The sequence below is a fragment of the Poromitra crassiceps genome (genome assembly GCF_964638095.1).
Source record: "Poromitra crassiceps genome assembly, chromosome: 20".
Lineage (NCBI taxonomy): Eukaryota > Metazoa > Chordata > Actinopteri > Beryciformes > Melamphaidae > Poromitra > Poromitra crassiceps.
The window spans coordinates 23,851,209-23,863,708 of record NC_139637.1 but is presented as its reverse complement, the minus strand read 5'-3'; the positions used below and the strand labels follow the sequence as shown (position 1 = coordinate 23,863,708).

The 12,500-nt window shown below is 43.9% G+C and overlaps 1 protein-coding gene across 1 annotated transcript in view; it reads right to left on the bottom strand.

The window, feature by feature from the left end:
• LOC310794976 (neural cell adhesion molecule L1-like) overlaps window positions 1-12,500 on the bottom strand; it is a gene marked incomplete at both ends in the record, with an annotated part of 44,733 nt that overhangs the window by 25,390 nt on the left and 6,843 nt on the right. The window contains 2 exons of the mRNA XM_083657001.1: window positions 179-363; window positions 12,177-12,291. Of these exons, the coding sequence (XP_083513127.1) occupies window positions 179-363; window positions 12,177-12,291 (300 nt within the window). The remainder of the gene's footprint in view (window positions 1-178; window positions 364-12,176; window positions 12,292-12,500) is intronic.

Here is a 12,500-nt window from a genome sequence, read left to right as displayed (position 1 = left end):
CACACACACACACACACACACACACACACACACACACAGAAAAACAATGTCCATCTACAATGACTTCTACAGCTAGAAAGCACTTTACAACGGTCCAGATAAAAAGATGAAATTGACAACCATCTGCGCACAGCGTCGTGGGGTGTACTGCGTTTGTAACCCACGTTGAGTGCAGTACCTTCCACGGTGACGGTGAAGGAGTGCGCGGCGGCGCCCTGGCTGTTGGTGGCGCTACACTCGTACTCGCCATCGTCCTCCTGGCCGATGGTCTCGAAGTGAAGCCTTCGGTCGTGGTTCTCCACCTGCCCGCCCGTCTCCTCCAGGGTGCCGTCCTTCTTCTTCCACTCCACCTTGGGAGTGGGTCTGGAGAGAGATGAGATGAGAGGAGAAGATGCGGAAGAGAGGAAAGATGGAGAAAGAGAGGAACACAGGAACACAACAGGAGAGAGACGGTAAGACCTAATTGAATATGGAGCCGAGGAGACGGATGGACATACAGAGGAGATTAGAGAGAAACTAATGAAGAGAGTCAGGACGACAAACACAGATGAATGTGCGTGATCTGCCTAAATGATGGAATATCTCATCGCTAAATTATGAGGAGACTCCATTTATCGCCATGGAGACGGACCACTCTCTCCCAGGGGAAGGAAGGTAATTAGAGCGATCAGAAAATAGTACTGGAACAAACGAGAGATAAGTAAATTTAATAAAAAAAGAGTACAGTATATTAGGCCAGTGTGTGCAAATCCTTATCTGTGTGTGTGTGTGTGTGTGTGTGTGTGTGTGTGTGTGTGTGTGTGTTTGTGTGTGTGTGAGGGGGGGGGGGGGGGCAACCTGGCTCATGTGCATAGGCTGGTTGTGAGAGGCCTTCAGATGGCTGTTTAGAGTGAAGATATAAGCCTAACTTTTTGAACAGGGAGGTGAGAGGTGGTGTTTGAGCTTTGCCATGTTTACGCTATGTAAGGGAGGAGAATAGCACACGGTAAAGTAATAGAGAGGCAAAGTGACCGCCTACTTCCTGCTTCAGCACTGTACCAGAGATTTTCTTCCGCAATTTATTTTCCCATAGACATTCCGTAAAATGCTTATAAAAAGAGTTCTACTTGGTCAAACCAAACGGTTCAGCTATAATTAGAATCGGGAGAGACCATAGAACATTTCACTCGGACCAAAACAAAAAAAAAAAGACATCGAAAAATATTTTCTTTAAACCTGCATTTCTTTTACATTTTGGTCCGAGTGAAATGTTATGCGGTCTCTCCTGTTTCTAAATATATCTGAACCGTTTGGTTTGAACAAGTAAAACTATTTTTATAAGCATTTTACGAAATGTCGATAGGAAAAGAAATGGCGGATCAAAATCTCTGGTACAGAGCTGAAGCAGGAAGTGACGTTCACTTTGGCTCTCTATAGCTATTATTATTATTATTATTAATCTATGCCTGCCAAACGTATGGTTTAGTAATGGCAAAGTATGTTTTGGGGGTCATTCATAATTATGTTCACTGAAACTACTGCTGAGCACGGAGGATGATAAATACATACAAAGACCAACTCTATTAGATCTATTCTATTATTTTTTTATAATATTTTTCAACATCATGCACTTTGCTATAAAGCATGGAACCAGCATAATTCATGCAAATACTGTAGTAGGCTATATTCTTAATTATCTCATTAGAATGAGAAATAAAGTAATCAGACTTGTTTAAAAAAAATCACTGAGATGCTGACCTATGCAATAATGCAGAATGATCAAGAAGTGCAAACAAGTCACATCATGCACTTTTCCCACAAGCTTGGTGTTCAGGGACACATCAAAAAATAAACGGACTTGCCATGACGTCAAATTTGGCAGAATATGTTGTTTGGCAGCCAGTCAGTGTCATATGCTCTGTTCTCATAGTGGCTCCCAGTCATGCATATAAAGAAATGGACTGAGCCTAGAGAGACAAGTGAATGAAGCCATCAGAATGAAGAGTGTTGTGATTCTGCTGCTGTTCTGTCTTTGTGGGACAACATGGGCTCAGGGAGAGAGCGGAGCAGCTCCAGAGAAGGACTCCTTCCAACCAGCCAACAGCAGAGAAGAGAGAGAAAGCCCCGTGACAGAGGTGACGACTGAAACCGCTGCCACAGAGACGACGACCCACAAACAGACAGACCACCAGACGACCGCCTCAACATCCCCCGACATCTGGGCTGAGCTGAAGGAGCTGAGGGTGGAGCTGAGGAGCATGGGGGAAAAGGTGGATGAACAGAGAACAGAGCTGTGGTTCACTCAGAGTAAGCTGGAGGAAGTGGGTAGAGAAAATGCAGCCCTGGTGTTCAGGATGACAGCCAGTGAGAATGAGCTGAGCACCACAAAGACCGACCTGCAGCTGCAGAAGACCAAAGTAGAGGAGATGGAGAGGGAGAACACAGCCATGGTGTTCAGGATGACAGCCAGTGAGAAGGAGCTGAGCACCACAAAGACCGACCTGCAGCTGCAGAAGACCAAAGTAGAGGAGCTGGAGAGGGAGAACGCAGGCCTGCTGTCAGCCATGGGAGACAGAGTGTCAGCCAGTGAGAAAACACTCGACGGTCTGAAGAGAGAGAACTCAGAGCAAACTGAACATCTGTCCTCCATGAAGACCAGAATGAGCTCCAGTGAAGGTCAGCTGGAGGAGCTGCAGACAGAGCGCTCACACAAGGTGGCCTTCTCTGTGGGTTTGACAGACTCAGGGAGAGTTGGACCTTTCAACACCGACATCACTCTGATCTACAGGAAAGTCTTCTCCAACCACGGCCAAGCTTACAATCCTACAACAGGCATCTTCACAGCTCCAGTCAGAGGACTGTACTACTTCAGGGTCACTGCTATGGAGTCAACTGGAAATATTGGTTTCGATCTGTACCATAATGACAAGCGTGTGATGCTCAACGTGATTTGGAACAGTGTTGGACATAATCGGTATATCTCTAATGCGCTGGTCCTCCAGCTGGAGGAGGGTGATGTGATGTACCTGCGTCTCCCCTCAGGGTTCCAGCTCTATGATAATTCTGACCACCACAGCACGTTCACTGGCTTCCTGCTCTTCCCCGTGTAAGAGAAATGCTGTGATAAGCTCAGATGGAAGTGAATAAAATAAAGATTTCTTCTCACATACATTAACGTGTGCTTTTTCCCCACACAACACTTTATAGTAGCATAAACATAAATGGTACCAGCCTACCAGGGAATCAAACCCTTCACTCTGGCAAAGTTAGCGTCATGCCACACAGGACCTCATACTTCTCTGTGCTATTCTTTAAAAAAAAAAAAAGGATATTTCACCATTTATATTTTGGGTATATTGCAGAGAATGACCATAATAACTTTCTTGACATAGTGTAACTTCAAAAATATAGAATGTCTTATTTTTATCTTTAGCTATAAAGTTTGAAAAACCCTTTTTTGTTGTTGTTGTTGTTGTTGTTGTTGTTGTTTTTGGGGGGAGGGGGATTTTTAATTGAGCATTTAGTTATTAATAATGAATGCAATGAACAAAAGGGAATTAACCTTAGATGAGAAGTGTACACTGTTTACTATCAAAATTATGTGAGGTTAAGTTATATATATATATATATATATATATCTATATATATATATATAGATAGATAGATAGATAGATAGATAGATAGATAGATAGATAGATAGATAGATTATCAGATATCTGCACTGATTGCAATGGGTGGACGAGCTTTTTCATGTGGTGACTTTGTGAAACAGTGTCTGAATGTGGCTGCGGATACTGTGTTCACTCCTGAGATTGCATCCCTGCAAATTGTCATGGCAAATTGGGACAAATCATGGGAAATAATTTGGGGACCCCTGCTATAAAGCATGGAACCAGCATAATGCATGCAAATACTGTAGTAGGCTATATTCTTAATTATCTCATTAGAATGAGAAATAAAGTAATCAGACTTGTTTAAAAAAAATCACTGAGATGCTGACCTATGCAATAATGCAGAATGATCAAGAAGTGCAAACAAAAGTCACATCATGCACTTTTCCCACAAGCTTGGTGTTCAGGGACACGTCAAAAAATAAACGGACTTGCCATGACGTCAAATTTGGCAGAATATGTTGTTTGGCAGCCAGTCAGTGTCATATGCTCTGTTCTCATAGAGGCTCCCAGTCATGCATATAAAGAAATGGACTGAGCCTAGAGAGACAAGTGAATGAAGCCATCAGAATGAAGAGTGTTGTGATTCTGCTGCTGTTCTGTCTTTGTGGGACAACATGGGCTCAGGGAGAGAGCGGAGCAGCTCCAGAGAAGGACTCCTTCCAACCAGCCAACAGCAGAGAAGAGAGAGAAAGCCCCGTGACAGAGGTGACGACTGAAACCGCTGCCACAGAGACGACGACTCACAAACAGACAGACCACCAGACGACAGCCTCAACCTGTGACATCTGGGCTGAGCTGAAGGAGCTGAGAGACATGGTGGTGGAGCAGAGGGTGGAGCTGAGCTTCACCCAGAGTAGGCTGGAGGAACTGGGTAGAGAAAACGCAGCCCTGGTGTCCAGGATGACAGCCAGTGAGAGCAAGGTAGAGGAGCTGGAGAGGGAGAACACATCCCTGGTGTTCAGGATGACCGCCAGTGAGAATGAGCTGAGTGCCACAAAGACCAAAGTAGAGGAGCTGGAGAGGGAGAACACAGGCCTGCTGTCAGCCATGGGAGACAGAGTGGCAGCCAGTGAGAAAACACTTGACGGTCTGAAGAGAGAGAACTCAGAGCAAACGGAACACCTGTCCTCCATGGAGACCAGAATGAGCTCCAGTGAAGGTCAGCTGGAGGAGCTGCAGACGGAGCGCTCCTACAAGGTGGCCTTCTCTGCTGGTTTGACAGACTCAGGGACAGTTGGACCTTTCAACACCGACATCACTCTGATCTACAGAAATGTCATCTCCAACCATGGCCAAGCTTACAATCCTACAACAGGCATCTTCACAGCTCCAGTCAGAGGACTGTACTACTTCAGGGTCACTGCTATGGATCACGAGCTAACTGAACCAATTGGTTTCTATCTGTACCATAATGACAAGCGTGTGATGCTCAACGTGATTTGGGACGGTGTTGGACGTAATCGGTACATCTCTAATGCGCTGATCCTCCAGCTGGAGGAGAGAGATGTGGTGTACCTGCGTCTCCCCTCAGGGTTCCAGCTCTTTGATAATTTTGACCACCACAGCACATTCACTGGCTTCCTGCTCTTCCCTGTGTAAGAGAAATGCTGTGATAAGCTCAGATGGAAGTCAATAAAATAAAGATTTCTTCTCACATACATTAACGTGTGCTTTTTCCCCACACAACACTTTATAGTATCATAAACATGCATGGTACCAGCCTACCAGGGAATCAAACCCTTCCCTCTGGCAAAGTTAGTGTCATGATAACACAGGACCTCATACTTCTCTGTGCTATTCTTTAAAAAAAAAACACAGGATATTTCACCATTTAGATTTTGGGTATATTGCAGAGAATGACCATAACTTTCTTGACATAGTGTAACTTCAAAAATATAGAATGTCTTATTTTTTATCTTTAGCTATAAAGTTTGAAAAACCCTTTGTTTTTGTTGTTTTTGTTGTTGTTGTTGTTGTTGTTGTTGTTTTGGGGGGAGGGGGATTTTTAATTGAGCATTTAGTTATTGATAATGAATGCAATGAACAAAAGGGAATTAACCTTAGATGAGAAGTGTACACTGTTTATCAAACAACTATCAAAATTATGTGAGGTTAAGTTTTTTTTTAAATATATATATATATATATATATATATATATATATATATATATATATATATTTATATATATATATATATAGATAGATAGATAGATAGATAGATAGATAGATAGATAGATAGATAGATAGATAGATTGATTATCAGATATCTGCACTGATTGCAAAGGGTGGACGAGCTTTTTCATGTGGTGACTTTGTGAAACAGTGTCTGAATGTGGCTGCGGATATACTGTGTTCACTCCTGAGATTGCATCCCTGCAAATTGTCGTGGCAAATTGGGACAAATCATGGGAAATAATTTGGGCACCCCTGCTATAAAGCATGAAACCAGCATAATTCATGCAAATACTGTAGTAGGCTATATTCTTTTTTTTTTATGATTAGAAGTTTTTATTATTTTCGTTAGACAAGCAAAACAGACATCCATCACAGGTAACAGCTTCCTGTTAACACTAGACAACAAAATAAAATAAAAAGACAGCAAGACACAACAAACAACAAAACACAGCATATTGGTGATGTACAGAAAAGTAAAAGATCAAAAATACAGCCTGACCGTCATAAATTGGCAATTTATGTTCATCTGAGCTAGAGATGCCACTATTTTTCAATATATGCGTGATAATGCCCCCATTTCAAATTATATTCGTCCACCTTATCAAGCAGCCTGTATGATAGTTGTTCAAGGGCAGCCAGCTGCCCAAGAGAAATGTGCCATAAAGACGGTGCAGGAGCCGAAGAGGACTTCCACTCCTTAACCAATAATCTTCGTCCTAACATTAAAGCCGTCTGGATCCAATTAGCGAGTGGTGGAGTCAAATCACTCAATGTTGCGGGATCACCCAAAATAAATAGACTGGGGGTAAACGGAATATCGAGGCCAACAATTTTTTCCACAAGACCATGAATGGCTAACCAAAACTCCTGGACTTTTGGACATTCCCAAAGCATGTGCACCAGAGTGCCGCCTTCTTCTTTACACCTCCAACACTCCGAGCTGTCCACCAGACACCCCCTATGCAGCCTGGATGGTGTCCAGTAGATTCTGTTTATAATTTTGAATTGGATCAATCTCGTTCTCAATTCCCTTGACATAGTAGGCTATATTCTTAATTATCTCATTAGAATGAGAAATAAAGTAATCAGACTTGTTTAAAAAAAATCACTGAGATGCTGACTTATGCAATAATGCAGAATGATCAAGAAGTGCAAACAAAAGTCACATCATGCACTTTTCCCACAAGCTTGGTGTTCAGGGACACGTCAAAAAATAAACTGACTTGCCATGACGTCAAATTTGGCAGAATATGTTGTTTGGCAGCCAGTCAGTGTCATATGCTCTGTTCTCATAGAGGCTCCCAGTCATGCATATAAAGAAATGGACTGAGCCTAGAGAGACAAGTGAATGAAGCCATCAGAATGAAGAGTGTTGTGATTCTGCTGCTGTTCTGTCTTTGTGGGACAACATGGGCTCAGGGAGAGAGCGGAGCAGCTCCAGAGAAGGACTCCTTCCAACCAGCCAACAGCAGAGAAGAGAGAGAAAGCCCCGTGACAGAGGTGACGACTGAAACCGGTGCCACAGAGACGACGACCCACAAACAGACAGACCACCAGACGACAGCCTCAACCTGTGACATCTGGGCTGAGATGAAGGAGCTGAGAGACATGGTGGTGGAGCAGAGGGTGGAGCTGAGGAGCATGGGGGAGAAGGTGGATGAACAGAGAACAGAGCTGTGGTTCACCCAGAGTAAGCTGGAGGAAGTGGGTAGAGAAAATGCAGCCCTGGTGTTCAGGATGACAGCCAGTGAGAATGAGCTGAGCACCACAAAGACCGACCTGCAGCTGCAGAAGACCAAAGTAGAGGAGATGGAGAGGGAGAATGCAGCCCTGGTGTTCAGGATGACAGCCAGTGAGAATGAGCTGAGCACCACAAAGACCAAAGTAGAGGAGCTGGAGAGGGAGAGGGAGAACACAGCCATGGTGTTCAGGATGACAGCCAGTGAGAATGAGCTGAGCGCCACAAAGACCAAAGTAGAGGAGCTGGAGAGGGAGAACACAGCCCTGCTGTCAGCCATGGCGGACAGAGTGGCAGCCAGTGAGAAAACACTTGACGGTCTGAAGAGAGAGAACTCAGAGCAAACTGAAGACCTGTCCTCCATGGAGACCAGAATGAGCTCCAGTGAAGGTCAGCTGGAGGAGCTGCAGACGGAGCGCTCACACAAGGTGGCCTTCTCTGCTGGTTTGACAGACTCAGGGGCAGTTGGACCTTTCAACACCGACATCACTCTGATCTACAGAAAAGTCTTCTCCAACCACGGCCAAGCTTACAATCCTACAACAGGCATCTTCACAGCTCCAGTCAGAGGACTGTACTACTTCAGGGTCACTGCTATGGATTACGAGCGAACTGGACCAATTGGTTTCCATCTGTACCATAATGAGAAGCGTGTGCTGTACAACGTGATTTGGGAAGGTGTTGGACGTAATCGGTATATCTCTAATGCGCTGGTCCTCCAGCTGGAGGAGAGAGATGTGGTGTACCTGCGTCTCCCCTCAGGGCTCCAGCTCTTTGATAATGCTGACAACCACAGCACGTTCACTGGCTTCCTGCTCTTCCCTGTGTAAGAGAAATGCTGTGACAAGCTCAGATGGAAGTGAATAAAATAAAGATTTCTCAAATACATTAATGTGTGCTTTTTCCCCACACAACACTTTATAGTAGCATAAACATGCATGGTTCCAGCCTACCAGGGAATCAAACCCTTCCCTCTGGCAAAGTTAGTGTCATGATAACACAGGACCTCATACTTCTCTGTGCTATTCTTTAAAAAAAACCCACAGGATATTTCACCATTTAGATTTTGGGTATATTGCAGAGAATGACCATAATAACTTTCTTGACATAGTGTAACTTCAAAAATATAGAATGTCTTATTTTTATCTTTAGCTATAAAGTTTGAAACCCCCCTTTTTTGTTGTTGTTGTTGTTGTTGTTGTTGTTGTTTTGGGCGGGGGGGATTTTTAATTGAGCATTTAGTTATTGATAATGAATGCAATGAACAAAAGGGAATTAACCTTAGATGAGAAGTGTACACTGTTTATCAAACAACTATCAAAATTATGTGAGGTTAAGTTTTTTATATATATATATATATATATATATATATATATATATAGATATATATATATATATAGATAGATAGATAGATAGATAGATAGATAGATAGATAGATAGATAGATAGATAGATAGATAGATAGATAGATAGATAGATTATCAGATATCTGCACTGATTGCAAAGGGTGGACGAGCTTTTTCATGTGGTGACTTTGTGAAACAGTGTCTGAATGTGGCTGCGGATATACTGTGTTCACTCCTGAGATTGCATCCCTGCAAATTGTCGTGGCAAATTGGAACAAATCATGGGAAAGAATTTGGGCACTCCTGCTATAAAGCATGGAACCAGCATAATTCATGCAAATACTGTAGTAGGCTATATTCTTAATTATCTCATTAGAATGAGAACTAAAGTAATCAGACTTGTTTAAAAAAAATCACTGAGATGCTGACCTATGAAATAATGCAGAATGATCAAGAAGTGCAAACAAAAGTCACATCATGCACTTTTCCCACAAGCTTGGTGTTCAGGGACACATCAAAAAATAAACGGACTTGCCATGACGTCAAATTTGGCAGAATATGTTGTTTGGCAGCCAGTCAGTGTCATATGCTCTGTTCTCATAGTGGCTCCCAGTCATGCATATAAAGAAATGGACTGAGCCTAGAGAGACAAGTGAATGAAGCCATCAGAATGAAGAGTGTTGTGATTCTGCTGCTGTTCTGTCTTTGTGGGACAACATGGGCTCAGGGAGAGAGCGGAGCAGCTCCAGAGAAGGACTCCTTCCAACCAGCCAACAGCAGAGAAGAGAGAGAAAGCCCCGTGACAGAGGTGACGACTGAAACCGCTGCCACAGAGACGACGAGCCACAAACAGACAGACCACCAGACGACCGCCTCAACATCCCCCGATATCTGGGCTGAGCTGAAGGAGCTGAGAGACATGGTGGTGGAGCAGAGGGTGGAGCTGAGGAGCATGGAGGAGAAGGTGGATGAACAGAGAACAGAGCTGTGGTTCACTCAGAGTAAGCTGGAGGAAGTGGGGAGAGAAAACACAGCCCTGGTGTTCAGGATGACAGCCAGTGAGAAGGAGCTGAGCACCACAAAGACCAAAGTAGAGGAGATGGAGAGGGAGAACACAGCCCTGGTGTTCAGGATGACAGCCAGTGAGAAGGAGCTGAGCACCACAAAGACCAAAGTAGAGGAGCTGGAGAGGGAGAACACAGCCATGGTGTTCAGGATGACAGCCAGTGAGAATGAGCTGAGCACCACAAAGACCAAAGTAGAGGAGCTGGAGAGGGAGAACACAGCCATGGTGTTCAGGATGACAGCCAGTGAGAAGGAGCTGAGCACCACAAAGACCAAAGTAGAGGAGCTGGAGAGGGAGAACGCAGCCCTGCTGTCAGCCATGGGAGACAGAGTGTCAGCCAGTGAGAAAACACTTGACGGTCTGAAGAGAGAGAACTCAGAGCAAACGGAAGACCTGTCCTCCATGGAGACCAGAATGAGCTCCAGTGAAGGTCAGCTGGAGGAGCTGCAGACGGAGCGCTCCTACAAGGTGGCCTTCTCTGCTGGTTTGACAGACTCAGGGACAGTTGGACCTTTCAACACTGACACCACTCTGATCTACAGAAATGTCATCTCCAACCTCGGCCAAGCTTACAATCCTACAACAGGCATCTTCACAGCTCCAGTCAGAGGACTGTACTACTTCAGGGTCACTGCTATGGATAACCAGCAAACTGGAGCATTTGGTTTCTATCTGTACCATAATGACAAGCGTGTGATGTACAACGTGATTTTGAACAGTATTAGAGGTAATCGGTACATCTCTAATGCGCTGATCCTCCAGCTGGAGGAGAGAGATGTGGTGTACCTGCGTCTCCGCTCAGGGTGGCAGCTCTTTGATGATGTTAACCACTACAACACATTCACTGGCTTCCTGCTCTTCCCCGTGTAAGAGAAATGCTGTGATAAGCTCAGATGGAAGTGAATAAAATAAAGATTTCTCACATACATTAACGTGTGCTTTTTCCCCACACAACACTTTATAGTATCATAAACATGCATGGTTCCAGGGAATCAAACCCTTCCCTCTGGCAAAGTTAGTGTCATGATAACACAGGACCTCATACTTCTCTGTGCTATTATTTAAAAAACCCCACAGGATATTTCACCATTTAGATTTTGGGTATATTGCAGAGAATGACCATAATAACTTTCTTGACATAGTGTAACTTCACAAAATATAGAATGTCTTATTTTTTATCTTTAGCTATAAAGTTTGAAAAACCCTTTGTTTTGTTTTTGTTGTTGTTGTTATTTTTTTTGGGGGGGGGGGGGGGGGGTTTAATTGAGCATTTAGTTATTGATAATGAATGCAATGAACAAACGGGAATTAACCTTGGATGAGAAGTGTACACTGTTTATCAAACAACTATCAAAATTATGTGAGGTTAAGGTCCTGGATTAAGCAGCAGTATTTTAGTATCAAATTGTACATTATCAGCTTTATTTTAGCATTCAAAAGTAGCGTGAGACCCCTTCCTGGCTGTTCATTGGCTAATTTATATAAATATATATATACTGTATGTATATATATATATATATATATATATATATATATATATATAAGGGGCCACACGCTACTTTTGAATGCTAAAATAAAGCTGATAATGCACAATTTGATACTAAAAATACTGCTGCTTAATCCAGGACCTTACTTCCTGGAACTATTGAGAGTAAAAAAACTGGTCCATTTCTGTTTCCTGTGTCTCCCGGTGCAGGGCGATAGTCTGGTAAGCGAGAGTAGTTTCCTGTAGATGATAACCATAAGGGCCACTGGTTTAGATACATCATCAGGTCACACCTCGCAGATTTAACGGCTGCACGATGCTGTATTACACACCAGACACGCTGCGTTATTGACCATCATAAAGCATGAGGTGTGAGTCATAACCATAAGGCCCGGGCCGTGATATACAGGCATGATATGGTCATGTAATGGTATATTGTGATGTTACTTTCATTCTCTATATCATACTATGTACACACACACAGTCAGGCTCACGCACGCACGCACGCACGCACGCACGCACGCACGCACGCACGCACGCACGCACGCACGCACGCACGCACGCACGCACGCACGCACGCACGCACGCACGCACACACACACACACACACACACACACACACACACACACACACACACACACACACACACACACACACACACACACACACACACCCACACACAGACACCCACACACACACACACGGATACGTACAGGCCTCTGGGGATACACTCCAGGGTCAGGCTCTGGCCCCTGAGGGCCAGCACAGAGGAATGGGGATCAGGGTGACGGAAAAAGTGGGGTTTTCTATGGCGGACGACATCATTACCTGGAGAGAGAGAGAGAGAGAGAGAGAGAGAGAGAGAGGCAGAGAGAGAGAGAGAGGCAGAGAGAGAGAGAGAGAGAGAGAGAGAGAGGGAGAGAGAGAGAGAACAGGGAAGATCAAGCAAGAAAGAAGAAAACACATATGTATATATATGTATATATTTGATTTGATTTGATTCTGGATAAAGCAAAACAACATCCAAGGGATATATA